This window comes from Eretmochelys imbricata, chromosome 8 (assembly GCF_965152235.1).
Source record: "Eretmochelys imbricata isolate rEreImb1 chromosome 8, rEreImb1.hap1, whole genome shotgun sequence".
NCBI classification, from domain to species: Eukaryota; Metazoa; Chordata; order Testudines; family Cheloniidae; genus Eretmochelys; species Eretmochelys imbricata.
In genome coordinates this window covers 36,518,011-36,544,679 of record NC_135579.1, presented here as the reverse complement: position 1 = coordinate 36,544,679, position 26,669 = coordinate 36,518,011, and the positions used below count along the sequence as shown (strand labels likewise).

The 26,669-nt window shown below is 45.7% G+C and overlaps 1 protein-coding gene across 2 annotated transcripts in view; it reads left to right on the top strand.

Moving 5' to 3' along the window:
* PFDN1 (prefoldin subunit 1) overlaps positions 1-20,666 on the top strand; it is a 59,691-nt gene extending 39,025 nt beyond the window's left edge. For both annotated transcript variants that reach the window (XM_077825132.1, XM_077825131.1), the window contains exon 4: positions 20,382-20,666. In XM_077825132.1, coding sequence (XP_077681258.1) covers positions 20,382-20,465 — 84 coding nt within the window. In that variant the 3' untranslated portion in view covers positions 20,466-20,666. The remainder of the gene's footprint in view (positions 1-20,381) is intronic.
* The last annotated feature ends 6,003 nt before the right edge of the window (positions 20,667-26,669 follow it).

Sequence of the window (26,669 nt, the reverse complement as noted above, 5' to 3'; positions counted from 1 at the left end):
AGATATGATCTCCCTGTCTTTATCTAATCTCTGCCAGCCCCTTTTAGGGTTTACTCTCTACATCTGTTCACACTGTGCGTGGCAGCTACTGGAGGGAAGAGCCAAAACCCATCACTCATCTGCTGCATGTATGGGAAGGGAATTGCACTACACTGGCTCCTTCCCTTTCATTGCTTTATTCTAGCGCTGTAAAGTGATTAAAAAAATTAATCGCAATGTTAAATAATATTAGAATACCATTTATTTAAATATTTTTGGATGTTTTCTACATTTTCAAATATATTGATTTCAGTTACAACACAATACAAAGAGTACAGTGCTCAATTTATATTTATTTTTTTGATCACAAATATTTGCACTGTAAAAACCAAACGTAATAGTATTTTTCAGTTTACCTAATACAAGTACTGCAGTGCAATCTCTTTATCATGAAAGTTGAACTTACAAACGTAGAATTAGGTACCAAAAAAACCCTGCATTCAAAAACAAAACAATATAAAACTCTAGAGCCTTCAAGTCTAATCAGTACTACTTCTTGTTCAGCCAATCGCTCAGACAAACAAGTTTGTTTACATTTACAGAAGATAATGCTGCTTGCTTCTTGTTAACGATGTCAGCTGAAAATGCGAACAGGCATTTGCATGGCACTGTTGTAGCCGGTGCTGCAAGATATTTACATGCCAGATGTGCTAAAGATTCATATGTCCCTTGATGCTTCAACCACCATTCCAGAGGACAAGCATCCATGCTGATGATGGGTTCTGCTCGATAACAATCCAAAGCCGTGTGGACTAATGCATGTTCATTTTCATCATCTGAGTCAGATGCCACAAGCAGAAGGTTGATTTTCTTTTTTGGTGGTTTGGGTTCTGTAGTTTCCGCGTCAGAGTGTTGCTCTTTTAAGACTTCTGAAAGCATGCTCCACATCTCATCCCTCTCAGATTTTGGAAGCACTTCAGATTCTTAAAATCTTGGGTCAAGTGCTGTAGCTATCTTTAGAAATTTCACATTGGTATCTTCTTTGCATTTTGTCAAATTTGCAGTGAAAGTGTTCTTAAAATGAACAACATGTTGGGTCATCATTCGAGACTGCTGTAACATGAAATATATGGCAGAATGCAGGTAGAACAGAGCAGGAGACACACAATTCTCCCCCAAGGAGTGCAGTCACAAATTTAATTAACACATTATTTTTCAAACGAGTGTTGTCAGCATGGACGCAGGTCCTCTGGAATGATAGCCAAAGCATGAAGAGGCATATGAATCTTTAGCGCATCTGGCATGTAAATGTCTTGCAATGCCAGCTACAGTAATGCCATGCCAACTGCTGTTCTCACTTTTAGGTGACGTAATTAAGAAATGGGCAGCATTATCTCCTGTAAAAGTAAACAAACTTGTTTCTCTTAGCGATTGGCTGAACAAGAAGTAGGACTGAGTGGACTTGTAGGCTCTGAAGTTTTACATTGTTTTGTTTTTGAGTGTAGTTATGTAACAAAAAACCTGCATTTGTAAGTTGCACTTTCAGGATAGAGATTGTACTACAGTACTTGTATGAGAAATTGAAAAATATAATTTATTTTATCATTTTTACAGTGCAAATATTTGTAAAAAAAATAATAAAAAGTGAGCACTGTACACTTCATTCTGTGTTGTAATTGAAATCAATATATTTGAAAATGTAGAAAAAATCCAAAATATTTAATACATTTCAATTGGTATTCATTCTGTTGTTTAACAGTGCGTTTAATTGCACTTAATTTTTTTGAGTTAATCGCATTAGTTAACTGCGATTAATCGACAGCCCTACCTTATTCGCAGTTCTATGCATATGGGGAGTGGAAGCCCCACAACCTGCTCTCTCATTTCTGTGCTTCCTTTGGGGATAGGTGGAGTTATATAAAGAAGCTTTTCCCCAGTGGTAGCAACCTGCAGCTGTTCACCCACTACTCTCTGGTGCCACCTGCTAAGCCTCCACTGCTGCAGATTCTTCTATGGAAGTGCAGCGCACTGGACATGTAGGGAGAGCTGCTGGTGTGAACCTACCCTGTATATAGTTGCCGGTTTTTAGGAAGAAAGTAGCTGAAGTTTATTCTAGCACATAAATCAGGATTTTTAAAGTGGGGAGAGGGAACCCACATTCTCGTCTCCCATTTAAAAATGAAAAATACTCGGAGCATCTCCAAAAAAACCTCCAAGCCCAACAAAAAAACACAGCCACAACAACCCCACACCCCCTACCCCTCGCTGCCTTCTTGACTTAAAAAAAAAAAAGTTTTGTAGCCAGCTGGAGGATATGGAGTACCCTGAAACTAGAATAATCAAAGAGCAAAAACATTCTTTTTTTTACTCAAAGAGCATTTATGTCATTTGGTTGCTGCTTTACAAATTTGGATTAATGCCAGTTAGTGCTGTGAGAGATGGGACAAAGTTAATACTGCACTGATTTCTTTACTGCTTATGTACTCCAGTTTTTGACTCTGTCCAGGTAATGGCAGGAGCAGGACAAGTGAGGTAGAGGTGGCTTTACCTGTGATCTATGTAATGATGAGCAGTCTTACTGCATGATCACAGCCTTGCAACTGAAAGGGAATCAGTTGCTCTATAGTAATTATGATGCAGCCAGGAGGTCAGTTTCTATGCCCTGCTATGATGGGGTTGATGCATTAGATCACTTCTGGCCTCCAACACAGATCACAGGTGAAAAGTGTATCTGGGGGCTTTTAAAATTGCCAGCGAAGTATGGCTTATAGTAAGTGGTATGCAAGTAACAGGCTGGCAGGTATTAGACCTTAAACCTAACAGGGATAGAAAAAGGAGAATTAGATCATTTAAAAGAGGTGACTTCCAGCTTTCGAATAGGATCTGGCACTGGCTTAGCCCTGGGAGGTCGTGAGATCTAGACTTTAAAATTTCAGCTATTTTATACATTTACATGTTTTTGGCCGTTGTGAATTCAGTGGGACAACCAATATGTATACATTTACTTGTGTGTATGTCTTTGCAGGGTTAGGCCTTTAATTTGGAATAAACCTTCATAATAGTGATTTTTGTAAGGCCTGCAAGTTGTGCAGATAGCTACTTGATTATTATCATTTTAATAATTCACTCAACCAGCCTTCAGTTGAGCTGTAAATGGTATAAACATGTAGGTTGGCCAGAAGGGGCTAAAGTTTCATGCAGTCAGAAGTTTGAAATTCCACCCCGTTTTTTATTTTCACTGTTATCTTTTGTCTTTCGGACCTTTGATGGTTTTCCTGTCTTTATTTTTTTAGGTGTATAAACATGTAATAGATTTGAAACTAGGAAAATGATTGACATAGGTGTTGATAAATTAATCTAAAATTATTCTGATAGCTTTTTGAAGGGATGGTCTCTGGTCAAATTTGTCCCAGAATTTAGATTTTTGTGAAAAATATACTTTATAATTGAAATGTTTCTATCATTTTTTAAAAATTCCAATGGAAAAAGCCTTTAAAAACTATCACCTATCTCTGCATTGTTTGCACACCAGTCTTCAGTCCTAGTGAAGGAGAACTAGAATGTGAAATAGGTAGAAACAAAAAAGTCTGCTTCTAATTAGGTATCTATGTACGGAGTTTAGGAGCCTAAATTTAGGTACCCAGGTTTGAAAATTTTGGCCACATTTTTTTAAATATGATGTTTAGCTTTGCAGGATCTCCTTAGAGGAAATGGTAGTACCTGAGGAGCAACTACCATTTCCTCTGATAGGACTGGATCTGTTTTTATGAATAAATTGAAAATGTCTTTTACACAAAGTTGCTACGTTACAGAATCGTTCTTGTAATTTGGAAACAGAGTATTAACACATTAAAAGGACAGCTTGGAATTTATAGTGAAATGCTATCCAAGGCAATGCCCAGAACTTCCTCAGGGCTTTTTCCCTGGCATAGCATTACTCACATAGGAAATCCTTACTCATGGGACTACTATCTCTGTACTCACCTCTTAGTCACTGTGGCCCATTCAGCCACTCCTCATTGCCCCTTACTCTATGCAGTTTATTGCAGGGCTAATCTGTGTTTCCTCCCCCACCACCCCCGCCCCAGGTGGGAACAGGAAATAATTGTTTATATTGTCTAGAACGCTTACCTGTGCCCAGAACTGACCAAGCCTTGAGTCAGCATTGTTAAACCACACCTTGGTTCTCAGGAATTCGAGGGTGTTGCCATAACTGCCTCTTGGCACATGTCTTCCCTCTCTCACTCTTTACTATGCCTGGAGTTACGAATTAATTGTTAGTCTACACTTAAAATGCTGCAGCAGTTCTGCTGCAGTGCTTCACTGTAGACACTCACTTCAGTGAGAGGAAGGGTTCTCCTGTCACTGTAGTTAATTCACCTCCCCAAGAGGTGGTAACTAAGTGGAAGAAGTCTGGCCATCGACCTAGCACTGTCTGTACCGGGGTTAGGTCAGCATAACTGCATCTTTCGGGGGTATGGATTTATCACAGCCCTGAGAGACGTAGTTATGCTGAAGTAACTTTTTATGGTAGATCAGCCCTAAGTAACTGTGTGAATGTCTGGCCACTTCTCTGCATATATCTGTAAGGCAACCAGAAGTTCAGCAGGGTCTGAGTTAGGAAGAATGGATATTTCTTATTGGCCTCTGATTTTTTAAAAACATTTGGGCTTTGAAATCTTAGAAAAAAATGAATAAAAAAAGGTTTCATTTGACACTGAATGTGAGGGCAGAGTTGAAAAGCAGGAAAAGTATAATACAAATCTTTGCAAAAAATGTTTTTCTCTAAAAAGGTCATTCTGTCAGGAAGTGTTCTGACCGCATTACTGGGTTTAGCAGTAGTAATATATTAGGAGCCAAAGCATGGAACTGAGGAACTTATTACATTTTGCAGGATTCTGTTTTGTAAAGGACTTTTGCACAGAAAATATTCAAGCAAAAATTCAGATGACATGGTGGGATTTTCAGAAGCACTCAGCATTTGGCCTAACTCTGCTCAGTAGTTAACAGGAGCACATCTAGGTCAATGCTGAGCTTTTGAAAATCCCAGCCTAAAGGTTGAGTTTTGCCAAGAGGTTTAGTTTAACCAGTAATCGATCTGCTGAGTCCAGAAAGAGTACATTTCTGCAGCCACACACTGACGCTGCACAGGTCAGTTTTCTCAGGTTGTAGTTCATATCAGGTTTTGGTGCAGAAGTTCGTGGAATAGTTGTCGTACAGCTGAGGAAGGCTTCATCTACACCCTCAAACACCTCTAATTAAATTTTGTCGTTCAAATGAAATGACAGTTGTGTGCAATAGGTTTCCAAATATGGGGGCAGTGCCTGTCGACAGGCATGATTTATGTTTCACAGTAATTCCTCTTATGGTACTGGTATTTTGTGTTGCCAGCACTGTGAAAACATACCATCCAGGGCAAAAAGAGAACAAGAGCCGATGTTTTCATATACTGCAGAATCTTTCTCCTGATTTTATTCTCTCTGGACCATGTCAGCTGGTCTGTGAATGCTGGGTAGATTCATAGATTCCAAGGCCAGAAGGGGCCATTGTGATAATCTTATCTGACCTTTTGTATAACACAGGCTACAGAAATTCCCCAAAATAATTCCTAGACCAGATCTTTTAGAAAAACATCAAATCTTGATTCAAAAATTGTCAGTGATGGAGAATCCACCAGAACCCTTGGTAAAAGGTTCTGTTCCAGTGGTTAATTACTCACTGTTAAAAATTTACACCTTATTTCCAGTCTGAAGTTATCTAGCTTTATCTTCCAGACATTGGATCTCATTATACCTTTCTCTGCTAGATTGAAGAGACTATCATTAAATATTTATTCCCCTTGTAGGCACTTGTAGACTGTAATCAATTAATTCCTTAACCTTCTTTTTGTAAAACTAAATAAATTGAGCTCTTTGAGTCTATCACTATAAGCCATGTTTTCCAATCCTTTAATCATTCTTGTGGCTTTTCTCTGAATCCTCTCCAATTATCAACATCCTTCCCAAATTGCGGGTACCAGAACTGGACACAGTATTCCTGCAACGTCACACCGGTGTCAAGTATAGAGGTAAAAAAACTCTCTACTCTGACTCAAGGTTCCCTTGTTTATGCATCCCAAGATCTCATTAGGTCTTTTGGCCACAGCGTCACACTGGGAGCACATGTTCAGCTGATTATCCACCATGGTCCCCAAATCTTTTTCAGAGTCACTGCTTCCCAGGATAGAGTTCCCCCTCCTGTAAGTATGGCCTACATTCTTTGTTCCTCGATGTATTCATTTACCTTTAGCCATTTTAAAATACACATTGTTTGCTTGTGTCCATGATGAGGAAGTGGGACACTGGGATCAGTACACGTTTTAGGTAGAACAGCTCCAACATTTCTTCCTGCAGCTGGCAAACTTCTCCTGCCCTAACGAACCAAGCCAGTGTGTTAGTGTTCAGCTAGTGGTGGTATAGCAAGAAATATTGCAGGGACTAATTCCAGAAACCTAAAAACCTCAAAGGTGAGGAGCAAACTTACTAGTTCAGAAGTTCTGGTGATGAGCATCATAGGAATGAATCCTTATAACTAGGGCAGTGTGTACTCTTCTAAAGAAGCAGACTCCTTTTGAAATGATTGGGGCTCCCCTGTTCTGTACATGCCATTCCCTTCTAGAAGTGGTAGCTCAGGGGGTGTACATAAACCTGAATCCTTTAGTCGCCCTCTAGGCTAAGTGCTCCATTGGTGTCTGTAGCCATGGATGGGGTGTGATACTTTCCTGCAAAGTGGGCAAATCCAGTTGGATTCTCCTCCATCTGGTGTTCTGCCTTGAGCAGACTCTAGTGGAATTTCCTGAAATTAATATCCTGCTTTGGAAGACAAATTGCAAACAAGTCAGACTATTCATCAGTTGCAATAAGGTATAAATCTTAGAGTATCCCTGTATGATGGGGTTCTAGTCAACATGAGATGGCCCAGGGCTCATTAGACTTCGGGAACTGGTGTATGCCCATGCAGCTGTTCAGAAAAAAGCCCACTGATTGCTATGTTCTGAATTTCCCCAAGACATAATTGTAGCAGCAAATGCCCAGTCTAGCATTAGATGGGCTAATCTGTTTGGCTAATTAGATTTCACTCTGGCCAAGTAAGTGACAAAATGACAGAGCACTTCAGATCTGGAAAAGAGATGGCTAAGGGGAGATATGATTGAGGTCTATAAAATCATGACTGGTATAGAGAAAATAGATAAGGAAGTGTTGTTTACTACTTCTCATAACACAAGAACTAGGAGTCACCAAATAAAATTAATAGGTAGCAGGTTTAAAACAAATAAAAGGAAGTAAGTATTTCTTCACACAACGCACAGTCAACCTGTGGAACTCCTTGTCAGAGGATGTTGTGAAGGCCAAGACTACAACAGGATTCAGAAAAGAACTAGATAAATTCATGGAGGATAGGTCCATTAATGGCTTTTAGCCAGGATGGGCAGGGATGGTGTCCCTAGCCCCTGTTTGCCAGAAGCTGGGAATGAGCGACAGGGGATGGATCACTTGATGATTTCCAGTTCTGTTCATTGCCTCTGAAGCACCTGGCATTGATCACTGTCAGAAGATAGGATACTGGGCTAGATGGACCTTTGGTCTGACCCAGTAGGGCCATTCTTATGTCCTTTTCAAAGACCACGGGTAGACAAAAAATTTTAGACTTTGTTACCGATCTTTTTGAAGACAGCAAAATCTCCTTCCCTCCAGCCTGGGCTATGTGGAGAATTTTAACCATCCTGATGTTGGCTGAAGCCCTGTAGGGTTGGGGGAAATGTTTCTCCAGACGAGTGTGTATACCCAACTATATCTTGGGATCTGATCACTTTCCCAAAGAGTGTTCCCACACAGACCCTGAGGAATGTCAAAAATGACACATGTTAACTTTAGAGATACAGAAACTCTTGGCCAAAAAGTTTATGGAGCCCATGTCACAAGATGAGTTACATCAGGGGTGCTATTTGAGGCGTTGTGTCATGTCCAAAGACTTCAGAGACTTCCTCAAGGAAAGGCTTCTGATTGTGAGAATAAAATACTGGCAACTGGCAGGCTGATGCTCCAGAATGTGATATAATCCTTGGGAAAAGGCACTGGGGGAAGAGCATCCTCAGGAAAGGAAGCTGCCAGCTTGCTTCAGACCCATCATTTAGGGTTTGTTGGAACAAGGGTTTACAAAGCCTAACATTAGGCAGAAAGTTTCCATGACTGTCTTTTAAATTTCCATGAAGAGCTTTTTGTTTGGATTTAAATGTTCCCTTTCAGTATTTGCTGCCCACAGATTGAAGCATTGGGCTAAGGCATGAGAACTGGAAATTGAAACTGGCTACTCTGGGCTTTCATTGTCCAAGCAGAGCAAGAAGCACAATGCAAACATCAAAAATGATGAAAAATAAATTATAAACAATTATTTGATAAGACTGTGTCTTTAAATCCTATGCGTAATCTAGAGTTCTGCCTTTCACAGCCTGGTTCATCGTGGAGAGCAGATAATACTGCTTTTTTGTAATACTGGCTTTTTAATAGAAGAAAAAATATGTGCCACAATGGTTGGGTGCCCAGCAGACACGTCAGTAGCACATCCTCTCCTGAGAACGGAATTTGGGATTCTCCATAGATATGCGAAGTCCAACCAAAAACCATCCTAGTTTCTCTCAATGTAGTATCTAAGCCACAAGGCTGTAGGAAATATATTTCTTTAGTCTTCTAAAACTAGTCAGTGAGGGATCTGAGTCATAGTTTTTTTCTCCTCCCTGTGGAATGCCTGCATGCTACTACCTCTTTAACCTATTAAGAATGTATGGCTTTGATGTGTCATGCTGCATATCTGTTTCGGAATGGAACCAGTTCAATGATTCTTATTAGGAGATGATGTCATAAAAACTTAAGGTAGGAATGTCCAATGCACTGAACTCCAATTTACCTGAACCATGCAGGAAACTCGTTCCTGGATTGCCAAAGAGAGAGTCTGTGCTAATCACAGCTCTTTCCCTCTCGAGGCAGTATCAGCTGTAGCAACTTCTGCATTAAATAGAATACAGTTCTGCAGCTGCTGATGAAACCAAATAGGATTGGTTAGATCAGAAAACAAGGTGGCAGCATGCTACCCGAATAGGGGTTTGAAACACAAGGTCACCTCTTAGGAGTAGACACATCAGGTTAGAGTGTGATCGTAGGTATTTAAATCATCCTTATTATTGTACTGCTGACAAGACACAAACCAGAGCACCAAAGCAGCCTCTTAAATGGACTGTAATAGTAAGTACCAGGAGAGAGTTAGTGTTTGTGGGACACAGCCTGACTTGCATAACCTCAAAAGGAGGAGGAAGAGTCAAGTTCATGTTCCCAGTAACTGAAACTAAGGACTGTTACAGCCTCCTATCAAGTAAAGGTATGGAGGAAGACTGACTAATTCCTTTTCTTCCCCATGTCACTGGTTTAAATGTGGCCTAGGTAAATTGTAGCTTTTCTCATCTGATGGCTGCTCAGTGTCCAGTGTGAATTCAGTTTATGGTTTGTCTACTTTAGAAGGGCCAGATCTTGATGCCAGAGAAGTTAACGTGAGCTCTCTGTATGACAAGGATGCGTAAACAGCCAGTGCTATTTTTGGCTGCATCTCTGATCACGACCAGTTCTACTCGACAGAGCCTTAGTGAAATCCCACCCAGGTTATGACCAACCGTAGAAGAATTAGGGGGGGAAAAGGCAAAGAAAGGTAACTTAGAACAAAGGCTGAAGGGTATGGCACTGGAGGAGCAACTAAAGGGCAAAATGGAGTGTTACCCCTTTTGACCCAGAGCAGCAAGTCAGAGTTCAGGGCCCTGTGGCAGACTCCCTTATTTCCCTACTGTCACTATGGGGAGGAGAAATTGACATTGGAGTCAGGTATTTTCTTTGATGCAGTCTTGTTAATTTACAAGGAATGTACAAAGTTGTGCTTCTCCAAACATAGGAGGACCCCAAAACAGGAGACAGCTTCCTTGTTCACAGCCCAAAACTCTTTCAGCCAGCACTCTGTCCCAAAAACTTCTCACTAGGCTTCTCCCAGGGCTACACACCTTGCTTCCAGATAGAGTCCACTTGGCTTTCTTTCCTGCTCTGTCAGGGTGTCTCTTTCATGTCTCTCCTTGTTGTGCTGTGTCTGTCCCATGCCCACACACCCTTACCCCCAAGACAATACCCAATGAAAACCTCCTCTTCTGAGTGGTTAGAATTCCTGAGTGAACTTGGTTTGGCTTGGAGACTGCAGTTGTTTATTACATTTAAACTGAAAGAAAGGTGTCTGCTAATTAATCAGTGTAAGAGGTTTTAACTCCATCTGTAACAATATATAGTAGGGAAATAAGAGAGTCTGCAAACGGGTTGACGTGATTGGTCCATAAATACCTTCCAGGTAGCACTATAAATGAAGGAAGGTGCTGTAGTTATTCAGTCTCTGAGGGTAAAATAATGAACATTGGCATCTTGGGGAATCTCCCACTGGTGGTAGCCATGGTGAGAGCTCTAGTGTAGGCCAGATGTTTCTCCCACCATTTGGTCTAGACCTGCCCTAAATAGCACAGGTGATAGTGCCATGGTGGGAGATTCCCCCCCAAATGCTAGTGAAGGGGAAATGGATTGATGAAGTGGGAGCAGGAGAGTAGATTACTAGGGTGGTTATCAAAGTTCGTGCTCTGTAAACTTGGAGCAGACTAGGTCAGATCTGTGTGAGTGGCATAATGAGCAATACTTGAAAATGCTGGCATTTAGGTTGGCTCCTCATAGGCATCTCTTCTGGCCCCGCTCTCTGAATCAGCGAGGATTTTTTTTTTAAAATCAAACATTAAATATGGCCTTTCCCCAAAGAGTTAAAACTACAGGTCTCATTAAATTATTCACATGTGCATTCAGCTGCCTTCAAGGCAGCCTTGTGCTTTTAGCTCCTCAGCTGGGCAATAATTAACAGGCTACACCACATGCCGGAGGAGTGTAACATCAGGTCACTCCTCCATATTTGGAAGTCCTGTAAATAGCAGTGCCATAAAAACAAACTTATTTCTGAAACCACTGAAAACCATTTCCTTGCAAACTCAGCCCAGTAAGTGCTGGTAACTGAGATGCACTGGAATCCCTGGTCATTTTGAGTGCTGGATGATTCACTTACTTGACAAACGATTTAAGCTTATTTACTGGTATTGCTAAGTGTTGCAGTTTGGCAGTGAGTAGTTAAGAAACTACCTGAAGTAGCCTGCACTGAATAAGCTTCAGTAAAACTACAAAGATCTATGTTGGTAGCAGAGTCCTGACTGGTAAATCTATATATACATAGAATGCTAAATGAGGAGTCATTTGCGCTGGGGCCGGGGGCAGCCTTTCTGAAAGGGACCATCCCTCTGTTTCAGACCGAGACATCAGCTGGCAACCCAACCTTTTCATGCTACTTAATCCCTTATTCTCCCCTCCTCCTGCTTGCCACAGCAGCAACTGAGCCCTGGTCTACACTTAAAATTTAGATCAACTTAGTTAAGCTGAACTCGCCCCCAGTATAGAGGCAGCTAGGTAAATAGGATAATTCTTCTGTCGACCTAGCTACTGCTAGTCAGGGAGGTGGATGGATGGAAAAACCCCTTCCATTGATGTAGGAAGCATCTATGCTATGGTGCTACGGTGGCATAGCTGCAACTGTGCCACTGTAGTGTGGACATGTCCATAACTGTTTGTACCTGGATTCTGATGTAACTGGTGCTGGTAATGCGTTGTCTTCTGCATACAGTGTAAAACTGAGGCCTTGATAAATTTTGATAATCAGGGTTGGGATTTTCAAAAGAGTCTAAGGCGGTTAGGCCATCAAAATTCAGCAGGAATGGGGTCCACCCCCCCTCAGCCTTCTGTGAGAATCCCAGCCCATGGCCTCTTGGCTCTTTAGAAAAGGGACAATGTTACTGTCCTTCCAGTTTGAGAAATTCTATTCTGCTGATGCTAAGGGCCCTGGCAGTTTCAATTGGATAGGGTATTTTCCATTTGCTGCTCTGCTAGATAATGTTACTGAGCCATGTTGTGCAGCCATCTCTGAGGTAGAACACAGAAGCCGTATTTCCAGTACGGAGAACTTGATTACCAAGTGTAGGCCCTCGTCTTGCAGTTGGTACCACATAAGTGCCCTGCTGCGCTTCCCCAGATTGCTCTGAAGTCAATGGGGTGCTGCGTGAGCATGCTGTCAGTTCCAGGATCAGGGCCAGAGAGGTGTGTTGAGGTTTAAAAACACCATAGAACTAAAGTAACATGCTCAGTTGGGGAGGAGACTTTGGCAAAGTGTCTGATTTTTCTTGTGGACACAAATGCATAAATTGACACTGACTTCCGTGTACGTGTGTGTGCATGTCAGGGTGGAATACGGCTGTAACTCTCTATATTAGAGGTTTCTTTAACTGTATTTGCCTTTTAAAGAGCAGTGAAGAAAAACATTTACAAATGTAATGTATCACTTTACCTGGTGGCAGCAGATAGCAGGAAACGCAAGTGAAGAATCCTACTATGAATTTTAAAACCTTGCAACCACATTCTGGTACGTCCTACAGAAAGATCAGTTGGTGTTCAGCATGCAAATGAAATACGATTGGACCACTGTAGAGCACGTAATAATAATGGGTGTATTGTCGCAAGGGGTCGGTAGACTTTCTGATAACGCTAACCGTTAATGATTCACTTATTGCTACCAACTAGGTCCAATCAAATGTGGCCATGTCAGCAGAGTAGGCCTTAAACATGACTTAAAACTATATTCAGAACTCATCAGGTGGGTTTTTAAAACTGATCTGACCAGGCAAACTATTTTTCAGATCAGCTTGTGTAACACATCTGTGGCTGTCCCCAGTGAAGACAAGACCAGAGAGTCACATCGAGTTTCTGTCTAGGCCCCAGTAATTAGGGAATGAGGAGGGGTTTACACACAAGTTCCTGATATTGCTCCAGTGATTACCTAAACAGAAACCAGCCTGCAGTTCTGAGGGGAAACGACACCTCGATTTCCCTTTGCAATGAAAATGTAGCAATAGTCTATTTCACACCCTTCCTTAGAGCTTGGCCCTTAGTCAGAATGTAATGAGCCAGCCGTAGCCCTGGCTCTTCGGGCTGCTCACCAGTGAAGGTATCTGTAAGGTTACCTTCTTTGGGTTGAGCTTTTAGTGCTTCACTTCTTCCTCTGCTGGTGAACCCATTCCTTGAGGGGGTGACCTAGATCCTTGATAGCACATTGTTGAGCTGTTTTGGGACATATTTGGCTTCCTCTTTCCCCCAGCCTTCTCCCTCTCCCTTTACCTGCAGCAGAGGCCTTCATGTGGCCTGGATCCTTCTTTGCTGAGTCCTAGGCTGCCTCTGCTGCTCCATTGCTGGCATTGCCAACTTGAAGGCTTCTTGGAGCCCATTGGGTGCCCAGTGTCGCCCTCTCTCTCTGAGAGCACAGACCTCATGCAGGGGACTGACCTGTGCTAGGACATCCTTGTGGTGGGGAGGAACCAAGGCACCTTGGGACTGAGTAGGGTGGCAGACCCTCTAAGCTATGAGACTGGATCCTGCGAGCCACATAATGGGGTGGGAACACAGCTAAAGGGTGTTCAATCCCCCCAGCAGCTCTCGCCTGTATCCTGAGCTCCCAGGACCTTAGAGTTGATCTGATCTGAGCAAGGGGTGGCTCTTCAAGCAATGTCCCCTTTGGCATTCAGCTCCACCTCCAGTGCTCTGCCATACACTAGCAGGAGACCACACTCTGCCAGTGGAGAAGAGGCCCCAAGGGGGGAGCGTAGAGGATTATTTGAAGAAACGTTCCTTACCATCAACGCCCAGAGTATGAATGCTTCAGTGATGTGTCAGGCAGGATTAGTGTGCCTAGTACTTTTACTCATCGGAAGCAAGGCCTAAAGGGTTTTTAGCTAGGTTTCCTCCCAGTGGAAGTTTGGAATCCCATGGAGTGTATAAAGACAGACTGATGGTGGTAACTATCAGTTATGTATCATTGTAATTAAACGAGTTCTTTAATGACAGCAATAGAAATGATACAACCCCTCTGTTTTCTCGCTTTGCATCTGTCGAGGGCAGGTTTTTAAAACAAAATTTTGTCATATGAAATTTGCCTTGAGGACAAACAGATGGGGATTTCATAAGCTACCAGCTATCAAAACATTTGATTAGAAAGTAACTTCCTACGGGTGGATAGTGTTAGTGTTAAAGCCAGTCACGTCCACCTTTGTTTGGCAGCATGACGACAGGGGATGCCGGAGTTCTAATCGCAGCTCTGACACACACTGCTGCTGTGACCGTGGGCTGATCACACAACCCTTCCGCTTCAGTTTCCACATTCGTACAAATACCTCGAAGGGTTGTGAGAATGGAGTGCTGTGCTCTACAGACCTCAATGTTACACATGTGTGAAGTATTAGTATAGCTATTTATTGGGCTCCCTTGTTAAACATTTTACTGAAAAGCTGCTGCTGTGGGCAGAGGGAAAGCCAGATGCTCCTGATGTCATTGCTGGGGTTGACTTGGGAGAGAGGACTGGGCACTTTTTCTCCATCCAGATCATCTGACTACTGTTAACTGTTCTGAGTAATTTACAGACTTGTAACTGTACTAAACAGTTTAGCTGAACTAAAACTCCAGCTGTAGTTAGTGGTAGGCTTTTCAGTCGAACATGCCTTGGATGGAGTCTGTCTGGAAGAGTGCAGACACAAGGTGATGTTGGCAGGATTGTATCATAGTACCATGTTCTAATGACTTTTCCTGCTGCATTAGAGCTCCCAGTCGCGTCGTCCCCCGCCTGTGTCTTGGCAAAGCCTGACAGGAGACTGTCCGGTCTGGAGCTTTAACCTGGAATTTCCTGCCTTTTGTCGGCTTGTCCCAGCCTTTGTGTGTGTGAGTCCTCTGTGTTTCCTTTGGGGGGAGTTCACCTCTAAACCTGTTCCAGAAAGGACTTAGGGTATGTCTCCACTGCAATGTAAGCCCAGGGTGAGTGGGATTTGAGTCAGCTGACCTGTGTTAGGGAACCCTGGATTTGAGTGTCCTATATTTTATTTTAACCCTGTGTTAAGACTTTTCTAATCTGTGCATGAACCTACAGCTCTGGTGTCCACACTGCAGAGTCCAGAGCTGTGTCAGAATAACCTTATCCTAGAGTCTAGAGTCCCTAGTGGTGCCGCCCCCCCACCCCGAATATGGCCACTCTAGCCCTAGGACTGTGGTGCACTGTGGGATAACTTTACTGCCTGCCTGCAAGTTACCAGGAAGCAGCTTGTGTTGCAGAAGGGCTTTCCGTTGCAAACCCAGGAGGCTTTCTGATAGTGTGCTTGCAGATTGGTGATCAGAAGAGAATGGGTTAATACTGACATGAGCTGCTGCTGTTTGCAAAAGGGAAGGAGGGTGGCGGCGGCTTTCGTTTTCAATAGAGTGGATTTCAGATTGATGGGCTAGAGAGGACTGAGGAAGTAGTATCCCACAGTTCCACGGGACAATCGGCTGACTCCTAGGACCTTAGACGCAGTCCCGCTTGACTTGTCTGCAAAGCAATAGGGCTTGGACCCAAGGTCATAGCTTAACTTGAGTTCAGACTCTCCAGCCCTGCAGAGCCCTGGAACCCTGGGGTAGCGCAATTACAGTGTAGATGCAAAGGGACCTAGGCTTGAGCTCCAGCTCATGCACAGGTTTACATTGCAGTGTAGATGAACGTTGGATAACTACACTCCATTGACTTGCTGCTTAGTGGGTTTTCTTTTCCTTTTAGCTGGGAGTCCCAAACTTTGCAATGCTGTGGGTTGTCCCTTGGGTTTGATTCTATGAGGTGCTGAGCTCCAACTCCCATTGGCTTCAGTGGGATTTGGCATCTTACAGAACTGGGCCCCTAACTTGCATTTAGTGGACCTGACCCTGCAAGCCCTTACTCAGGTGGCCTCATCAGGCTCCTTGCCTGAGTAAAGATTTCTGAGGTGAGGTCCAGGATGTTATAATTTACATGTAATAATAAATGCAAATGCATATAGCACAGAAGTGCTGGTATCGAGGTCTTCCTTGGAAACTGACTAGAATTGGAGCTTCCCCAGGCCATTATGGCGGAGTCTCTGGCTTGTCAGTCAAGCTCTGTCCATGGGCTACCCCTGTAATATAGGTGTTCTTAATGTAGTCCTGAGAGGCCGTAATCAGGCTCAGGGCCCTGGTGTGCTAGGTTCTGTACAGACACAAAGGTAGGTGCAGCCTGTGCCCTGCAGAGCTTACAATCTGTTTTGGAGGCAATATAGTGAACTGAAGGGTGCTCACAGGCAATATTTTTTTTGCCTGTCACCTAGGTGGACCCCTAATTCTGAATGGGTAGAGCATGGGAGGCAGCTCTGAACAAGGACCAAGACCGCTATTGACACCTGATCACTTTTGGGCTTTAAAACCGAATTTACAATTACCAAAGTGTTACATTCCTGACTGGTGTCCTCAGAGATCACGGTTCATTCCTCTGGAAGTCAAGGTCCTTGGGAGCTTCTCTGAAGTTTCCTTGCACCGGTTAATGAAGAGAATTTGAATCTAGAGTTCTGCCTCTAGTACTTAGATCTCAGTCCACTCTGACAAGAATGCTTTCTGTGGCTTTGGAGTCCCCTGGAGATATGCCAGTGGTGTCTGCTGTTTGGAAACTCAGAGAGAATAGTCAAAAGAAGTGACTCCAGTCCTCTAGGGTTACCCAGACAAGGAGGAAAAAATGCTACTGGCTGAATTCCTATTTCTGGGTTACAGTTTCTGTCCATTTCCCTGCCAAGTTTAGCCTAATTCACGATGATTTTTTTAAAAAGTCTCTTTTCTGATTGCTAAGGAGTTCTAGAACACGCATCTCCAAGAAAGGGGATAAAAGGTGGTATGTACAGAGCCTTGTAGGGGCAGTGTGCTGGGAGAGAATCTGAGCCCTGATTGCGGGCGGGGCTTCTCTGACTAGGGGTCCTATACGGGTAGCCAGGCAGTGGCAGAGACAGCTGCAGCAGCACAGGAGCCAGCAAACAGAGCTGTAAACAGGGGAGTTTGTAAGGGGGTTTGGGGGGAAAGAATAAGAGCCAGGCAAAGGAACAGAGAGGCTAGTGAAGGGAGTGTGTGGTGGTCTGGCAGTGTTTTGGTGCTCGGTTTGGTTTGTGTTTCCCAGACTAACAGGACTTAGGCGAGAAGGCTATGACAGACACAGAGGCAGCAGTGGTAGTGACCCAAGTAGTGGAAGACACAATGAAGAGGACTGGATGTAGAAGCTGCGTCATGTACATGATCCTGTAGGGGGTACCTGAAAAGAATTTCGTCTGCATGAAGTGCCGCCTGATAGAGCTGATGGAAGAGAAGATCTGAGGATTGGAGATGCAGATGGAAACTCTGGTTGAGCTTAGAAGGGGGTTTGAGCGGATGATTGAGCAAAGACATGAGGAGGCTGAAGGGAAAAGCTCAGACTTGCAGATGGAAGCAGGACCAAAGAACTCTGAGGGGACACTGCTGGGTGAGAAAAGTAGACATTGGAAGCATGTGACTAAGAGAACCAGGCAGAGGAAAAGATGGGCCAGTGAAGGAGAAATAGAGCTCAGGAACAGGTTTGCGGAGTTGGAAAATGAAGAAGGGGCACAGCAGGTGGTCACTGAAGGTGAGAGGGCAAGAAGGAAGAGAAGAGCAGATAGTCCTGTAGGAAGGGGGTAAGAGTCAGTGGGGATAACACCAAATATGAGCCCCAGGAGGATACGGGATGGGTTGCAGAGGATTGCAAAGGACAATAGGAATCGAGAGGACTTGCGGCCAGATGGAACAGGGGATAGACTGGAGAATCGCACCATTGCCAGGAAAAGGCAGGTCTATGTGATTGGGGACTCATTCCTGAGAAGAACAGACAGGCCTGTAACAAGAGCTGATCCAGACAACAGAAGGGTGTGCTGTCTACCAGGTGCTAAGATACGGGATGTGGCCCTGAGGTTGAAGAGGATCGTAACGGGAGCGGGAAAGAATCCATTGATTATCCTTCATGTGGGAACAAATGATATGGCTAGATTCTCACTGGAGCATATCAAGGGAGACTATGCCAGGCTGGGGAAGACGCTTAAGGAAATCGAGGCTCAGGTGATCTTCAGTGGGATTCTGTCTGTTCCTAGAGAAGGGCAACAAAGATGTGACAAGATTATGACCATCAACAGATGGCTCAGGCAGTGGTGCTATAAGGAGAGCTTTGGGATGTATGGCCACTGGGAAGCATTCATGGACAGCGGACTGTTCTCTCAGGATGGACTTCACCTGAGTAAGGAGGGAAATAGACTTCTAGGATGGAGGATGGCACAACTGATTAAGAGAGATTTTAAACTAGGAATTTGGGGGAGATGGTTGTGGATGATACAAAGCTGGGAGGTATTGCCAATACAGAGAAGGACCGGGATATCATACAGGAAGATCTGGAAGACCTTGTAAACTGGAGTAATAGTAATAGGATGAAATTTAATAGTGAAAAGTGCAAGGTCATGCATTTAGGGATTAATAACAAGAATTTCTGTTATAAACTGGGGACACATCACTTGGAAGTAACAGAGGAGGAGAAGGACCTCGGAGTATTGGTTGATCACAGGATGACTATGAGCCGCCAATGTGATATGGCCGTGAAAAAAGCTAATGCGGTCTTGGGATGCATCAGGTGAGGTATTTCCAGTAGAGATAAGGAGGTATTAATACCGTTATACAAGCCACTGGTGACATCTCATCTGGAATATTGTGTGCAGTTCTCGTCTCCCATGTTTAAGAAGGATGAATTCAAACTAGAACAGGTACAGAGAAGGGCTACTAGGATGATCCGAGGAATGGAAAACCTGTCTTATGAAAGCAGACTCAAGGAGCTTGGCTTGTTTAGCCTAACCCAAAGAACGCTGAGAGGAGATATGTTTCAGAGTAACAGCCGTGTTAGTCTGTATTCGCAAAAAGAAAAGGAGTACTTGTGGCACTTTAGAGACTAACCAATTTATTTGAGCCACAAGTACTCCTTTTCTTTTTGAGAGGAGATATGATTGCTCTCTATAAATATATCAGAGGGATAAATACCAGGGGTGGGAGAGGAATTATTTAAGCTCAGTACCAATGTGGACACAAGAACAAATGGATATAAACTGCCCATAAGGAAGTTTAGACTTGAAATTAGACGAAGGTTTCTAACCATCAGAGGAGTGAAGTTCTGGAACAGCCTTCCAAGGGAAGCAGTGGGGGAAAAAGACATATCTGGCTTCAAGACTAAGCTTGATAAGTTTATGGAGGAGATGATATGATGGGATTGCCTAATTTTGGCAATTAATTGATCTTAGACTATTAGCGGTAGATATGCCCAATGGCCTGTGATGGGGTGGGATCTGAGTTACTACAGAGAATTCTTTCCTGGGTGTCTGACTGGTGAGTCTTGCCCACATGCTCAGGGTTCGGCTGATCGCCATTTTTGGGGTCAGGAAGGAAATTTCCTCCAGGGCAGATTGGCAGAGGCCATGGGGTTTTTTTGCCTTCCTCTGCAGCGTGGGGCACGGGTCACTTGCTGGAGGATTCTCTGCTCCTTGAAGTCTTTAAACCATGATTTGAGGACTTCAGTAGCTCAGACATAGGTGAGAGGTTTATCGCAGGAATGTGTGGGTAAGATTCTGTGGCCTGTGTTGTGCAGGAGGTCAGACTAGACGATCATAATGGTCCCTTCTGACCTTAAAATCTATGATTCTATTATCCAATTTGTGAAAACTTGACTGGGCTGGAAGAGGATTTTATAGATGTTCCAGTATTACCTGAGTGTGAATAGATTATTCTATGGGCCTTGTGGGTTTTTGTCAGTTGATTCTTTAGATGTGAGTACATAGAATACAGAGCTACTTTATAACAGTACAGAGGTACTTTTTCTTTTCCTTGTTTTTTTCCCTTTGTTTCAGGCTCAGAATGTTAAGTTTATGTATCTTTTTAACTTTATTGCAGTTAGCTTGTCACTCTTCTTAATGCTTTGTTACTGATGTAATGACAATTGTGAATACGATGTCTGTAAAGAAATGAAATACACGTTTTCCCTATAAATATGACAGTGCCTAAAATATATCTAGTAAAGATTAAAACTATTCAAAAATAACCTTCAACAGCCCTGGTGTATGAACCAGTATATGCTGGGACCTTTATTCACTAAAAATGACTCACTAGTGATTTGCATGGAGCCCAAATGACTCCTTCCTCCTCCTCTCCTCCCCCACACATTGTCTATGGTGATATGAATGTTGATTCCATTCTGTAGGATTCACTCCCAGCACTATAACTTACCACAGGAAAGCAGAGATTCTGCTACTGATCTGAAACAGAGCATCGTGTGGGGTGATATGGCTGTTGAGTCTGTTCTGATTTTGTACCTTGCAGCAGAGGAAGTCGTACCTGGAGCGGAGTGTAAAGGATGCTGAAGATAACATCCGAGAAATGTTGATGGCCCGAAGAGCACAGTAGGGGCGTGGCTCCCTCAGCCAAGTTGGTCCATTTCACTGGTGCCCACGCTGATTAGCTAGAACGGAGATGTTTTCTAGACGAGATGACCTTGTGCTCTGTTTGCTGCCACCTGTTGGTGGGAGGAGTTTGTTTTGAATGCGTTGGATGTTGTGTCTCACCCTTTCTGTATCTGGATGTTGTAATAAACTCTTCTTGCAAAGACTGCTGTGTTAACCAGCTCCTGTGTCTAGCAGACTAGCTTGGATTTTATACCAGTTGCATTCATACTGTTGTCTTTTCAGTGGAGGAAACCATGTGCTGCTTCAGGTATCGTCCTTTTTGCTCAAAGTGGGCCAGATTTTAATAGTGCAGAACCCTATCAGTCCCCGATTTTCCAAAGCACTCAGCACCCAGCCGTTCCTGTTCTGATACTTCGGGAGGGATGTTCGAGAGTTCAGCACCACCGAGTGTGCACCCAGCATGCTGAGCTCACTGGAAAATCTGGCCCATAGACCTGATTTAAGGCCCAGTGTAGCAAATGGTTACTCCCAAGCCTACTGCTTACTCCCATGAATAGGGCGACTGACATCAGTGGGACATGGCACACAGTCAGAGTGCTCAAGGGGAAGGCATGTCTTATGTTGAACGCTGGTGGGTTGCTGTGATAAAAGCATCACACTGTCTCCTAAGGAGCAGCAGGGCAACAAAGGACTTTCTGTTTTTCTTTTTAATGCTGCTTTGAAAGAGCTCTTGGAGTTTCCTTTGGCAAAACTAAAACAGAAGCAAATGGCAGGAAGAAGTGGCTGGCTCGAGACAAGAGTATGTGCAGAAAAATACATAGACACGTGCAGCGTGGCTTTTCTGTTCCTAAACTGGAGGAGGAGGAAAAGATTTGGGAGCATGGTTTGAACTTTAATATCTCTCTAAACCTCACTGCTTGTAATGTCACTTGCCCTCTTCTGTTGTGTATGTAGCTGTTAGGAAAATGGTCACTGCCTGGGATGTCAGTAAGAATCTTTGCCGGGATAGTTGTTTGGATTCCAGTCGTGTCTGAGCCCCAGTCAGGGCCCCATTTCACTTTATCAATGGAGTAAAAGATGGTACTCTCCCCAAAGAGCTTACAAACAGACCTGGATGCCAGGGCTGTGGCAGCTGGCACAGCAAGGCATGCCAGGGCGGGACATTGCCAATGGGCCTGTATTCATCTACAAGATTAAACTTTATCACTAGAAAGCACCTGGTTAACTACTGCTCTGAAACAACTGAGCTCTCTGATTGAGTTCTCATAGCCACTAAGAGTTACTGTGTTGTGCTGGTGCCCCCTTGTGGATAATGTTTGTAATGAATACTCCCCATTCTGCAAAAAAACAAAATACAAGTTACAGGTTTTATTATTGACACTAATGTATTCCAGGGCAATATTTCCATGTCTTTAGAGCCCCTGTATGTGAAATGCCATGCTGTGCTGCATCTTTCTTTAACATGTAACTTGATAGATTTGCCCTTTGTCTGGTGCCCAAGTTTCATGGCCTAACTGCCCTCAGATGTATCACTCATGAGATTGGAGGAGGCCAGGGCACTGGGAGTTCCCCTGGGTTCTGTTCCCTGCTCTGTTACTCCCACTCCTGGGTAGCCTTAGGTAAGACACCTGAGCTGTCAGTGTCTCAGCTTTCCCTGCACTAATGTGAGACTAAGGCCTACATCCCGGGTGCATGGAGAGGGTTAATTCGCTAAACAGGCTGATGCCATCCTTCCATGAATGGCCTGTGTGATGATATCCCCTCTAGTAGCTCTCTCTGGAGACCCACAACGAAGGGTTAATTATGTCCCCCAGGGTTGGATCGTAGCAGCCCTGTGAAACTCATCTAGTGGGAGAGGCAAACTGAAGAGAGACAGGGATGCCATCCTGTGAACGCTCCCCTGCTGCTTTCCAGCAGCATCACCCCCTGTCCAGCACGGTGGCACCAGCGTGGTCATAATCCCAGGGCTAGGAGGAGGCCAGACTTATTTTAATTGCTATCTTGCAATGACTGACTAGTTGGCCCATGACAAGTCAGAAGTTGAGTTAGTGATAGTCATAGAATCCAAGGCCAGCAGGGACCATCAGATGGTGTCGTCTGACCCCTGTATATCCCGGGCCACCCCCAGCACCTGCACACTAAACCCAGCCACTGCAATGAGTCCAAAGTATCACAGCCCCTAGGAAACTAGCTATTACATGCCACAGGCAGAGAATAGGAGGAACCAAGGCACACGAGGGCCAGAAGCCTGCAATGGCAGGGAAATGAAGTTAGTTCAGTGCCCAGTGGGCACCGTTAGCTCCGCTGTCACGGCTGGCAGTAGCTGGCATCTTCGGGGCAGAAGCGCTAAGGAGACTGAACTGCAGCTGCCTAGAGACGGTTGGTCACTTGAGAACCAGAGGGAGGCATGCACGTGGCTGTGTGGCAGAAGCTGGCATTGCTGCTGCCCAGCCTTTACCAGTTTGGAGGATCAGGAGGCTTTTGTTACCCAGGGCTGACAGTCAATCACTTCATGCCAACCCTCCAAAAAGGGTTCCCTTGGAACCGGCAGGGGTGGATGGTCCAGTGGGTAGGGCACTAGCCTGACATCTGGGAGACAAGGGTTCAATTCCCTGCTCTCTTGGACTTGCTGTGACCTCTTGGATGCTGTCTGGCAGTGTCTTGTGTGCCAGCCCTGCCGCACCTCGCTGGGAGGATAAATACCTTACAGATTGCGAGGTGCTTGGGTAGTACAGTGAGGGAAGCCAGGTAAAACCTCTGCTAGAAGCTTTGCTGGTCAGAGAGAGGTGGGGTGGGGACTTCTCCCCAGATAACACCAGGAGCTAGTGACATAGGAGTTTCCTTCACACAATAAACCCCATCTCTGAGGGACTAAGCCACAGCCCAAAGGCAGAATAGGCCCCATGTCTTGGGGGTGGCATGGGGTTTGACAGTTATGCCAAAAATTCTAGCCTGTATTCTGGGTGCCTGATCTGTTTGCTGTTCAGTTACTTCTGCAGAAATGTGAATAAGCAGGAAAGGGCTGAAATGAACAAGCTCTGTTCAGAGAGCTGGCCAGGCTTAGTGTGTGTAGCGCGCTGCCCTCTGCTGGACCCTGACCCTCCCCATTAGCTAAGCCTTCGCTCCAGGGCTAGAGGCTTTATGCAGGGCACCTGCCGCTCCCAATGACTCCAACAGCAGTTGTGGGTACTGAGCACCCAAAGCCACCAGCCACTCTTGAAACTCCAGCCTGGGTTGCCTGCTGTGCTCAGCAATAGCTGCTCCTGCTGGGGCAGTACGTAGCAGAGCCTCTGCCAGCTTAGTAATAAATAACAATCCACTCACTGCGTCCCATGCCAGCAACTGGTTGCAGGATTCTGACTCTCCCCAGGGTCTGGAGCAGCTGCCAGGGTTATGAGGTGGCCACTGAGAGTCCTCGCTACTAGAAAGGGTCGCTGCCAGGAAGGGCTCCTCTGGACCGTGCTCTGGCCGCATCCTGCCATCCCCTGCTGCTGGTTCCCCTTGGGTCTGGAACCTGCAGGGAGGTTGGCACGGGGCAAGCAGCCGAGGGCCAGTAGCCCGTTCCAAAGGAGGATATTTGAGGGGAATGGAGCCCAGGGTTAAATTCTGGGGTGATGCCCTCAGCACTGGGCTAGAGGGGGCTGTGTGCAAGCCCTATCTTAGGATTTACCTGACCCTGCAGTGCAGGCCCAGCTGGGAGGTGAGCCAGCAAACCCTGCTTCCCTGGGCTGCAGCCCCGAATGCTCCCATCCCCTTCAGAGAAGTGGGCCGGGGGATCAGTCAGGGGGACCCAGTCTCTGGCACTGCTTCCCCATAGCACAGTGCCATCCTGCCTGCAGAAAGGCTCCCAGGTACTGGGGCTGCAGACCGGGAAGCTGAATGACAGGCTGAACTGGACTGTGAGGATCGATTGGCAGGCGGCAGAGCTCAGCACTCCATTCTGAGACGAGGTTGGAGTGGCTCCCCATCTCTCCTCCGATCTCTCCCTCTGTATCCCCTGGGTTGGGTCTTTTCTAAAACACCTGCCCTTGAGCCGTGTTGGACTGACCCAGAGCAAGGCCTGCCTGGCCTTGGGGCGGGGCCACCGCTGGCTCTGGGAGGAGTGAGGAGGGTGGATGGCACCAGTTGGGGTGATTTTTGTGGTGTGGATGCTTATCTCTGGTGAATGGGACTGAGGCCTCTCTCTGCCCTCCTCTCCAGGGTAGGGTCTTGGGGCAAATGCAGCCTCCTCCTCCCAGGTCCCCTACTGGCCATCTCAGCAGAGCAGCCAAGCATGATTGGCCCATGGAGGTGGTCCCTGCCTACACCTCACTGAGGCTGTGGCTCAGAGTCAAGGCTGATGGGCAGGGCCAGGTGGCGGTACATATTACAGGGACGTCCCTTATTTCATCTCGGTACAAGATCAGGTGTTGCTGAGTGCTGCAAAAAACAGCAAGAGATGCCCCTGGTGAATGTAGGTGAGTGCTCCGTGGTGGTGTTAATGGTGATAGTATTGGGAGGGGTGAGATGGGGGCTAAGAAAACAGTCCCTTATGCAATGCTGGCAGCCCTGTGTGGTGGGTGCCCAAGGCACCGCCCCGCCATTAGTTATTTTACTCTTGGGTTTGTCAGACCTTGGCTTAAGGCTGAGGCCTAGCACTGAAGATAGAGCCTGTGGGTAACTGGCACAAAACCAGCATGGGGAACAGTGCTGGAGCCAGGAGGGCTGGGGAAGGGGTGTGTGTGGGGGGGGGCAAGAAATGAACTCCAGGAGGCCAGGCTAAAGCCAGGGGCGTTAAGGGGGTGGGGAGAGTGGGAAATTCCTCTCTGACGAAATTCCTCTCTGACTTTTTGTTGGTGCTTAGCCGTGCAAGCTTAACAAGGCCTTGCCATAGGTCCCTTCCTGCTCTCGGCACTGCCACTATCAATCAGCTGTGACTCCATGGAAGTCCCTGGCGTTACACTGCAGAAAATCGGGGTGGCGTTTACCTCTCTCCGGTGCCACCTGGGCTGCCCGCCCCAGGTGGCAAGGCAGCCGTGACTGTCACAAGGGGCGTGCATTGCGCAGGGGCAGCTCCTAGGGCCTCAATAGCCCCTTGGGTGTTTACTGAACTCTGTCCCATCTGTTGAGAGATCCCCTGGCTTCCTGCCAAGATTATGAAAAGCCTGGGGCTCTTCGTATCTTGGGACTAGAGACTCTGCTGTCACTGCGCTGGGGATCGAAAGCACATTAGCCATGCGGGACGCCAGCCTCAGGCAGGGCAACAGAGCAGGGCCAGGAGAGCAGGGTGCTTATTTTAATGAAGGAGAGCGCTGCATGCCTCATGAATGGCCATTGCCATTTGCTGAGGGGCAGGGCAGCGAGGGAAAGATCAAATTCACAGTGAACAATTACGTCATCTCTTCTGGTATCAGGTTCACTAGGCAAGCGGGTTTGCCTCACATTTACTCAACAAGAATGTTCTAGAGCATTTTACACTACGGGGTGATTACACACCCTCCGCATGCCTGCTGAGCTGCCCGACTGGGATGGTCTGAAAGTCACATGGTACTGCCTCAGGCCACTGCTGGGCTGAGTGGGTGGACGGCGAGGGGGTAGACTGTGAAATTTGCTTTCTGTGTAGTGAAACTTGCTCCCTTGCGGGGCAGGAATGTGCCTGGGGTGGAGTCATTAGGAAATGAGGCTGGGCTTGGTGGGACGCTGTTTTGCTGTATTCACCTGGCTCCAGCATGTTCCCCGCTAAATGGGAGCTGCAATTCCCTTGGGCTTCATGCTGCCGGCAGCACCAGGTAGCGTTTCTCTGAGTATTGTGCCAGGAGTTCCCTGACATGCGCTGGACAGGCTGAGCAAGAGCTGCATTCGGTGGGTGCTCTGGCTGGGCCCCCAGCATTCCCTGCTGCCGTAGCTTTTCTGACGCATGTTTTGGGATCTCACCCTCGGCCCGCAGCCTCGGGGCTGCTCTGGAACCATTCAGTTCCCTGCAAAGCCCAGGGGTGATCAGCTGACAAGGTTGGCTGCCAGGCCCATGGTTTTTCTGCACAGGAGAGGAGGGGGGATGAAATATACATGCCTGAGAACCGAGCCCAGTAGTAGATGCGATGAAGATGCTGCCTGTGTCACGGGGAGGGATTATGGGGATCAGGGAAAGGGAACACAGAGTTGTTGGCTTTATCTTCTATAAATAGATCCTCTGTGCTCACCCCGAACGCTGCCCAAATTCGGCTCC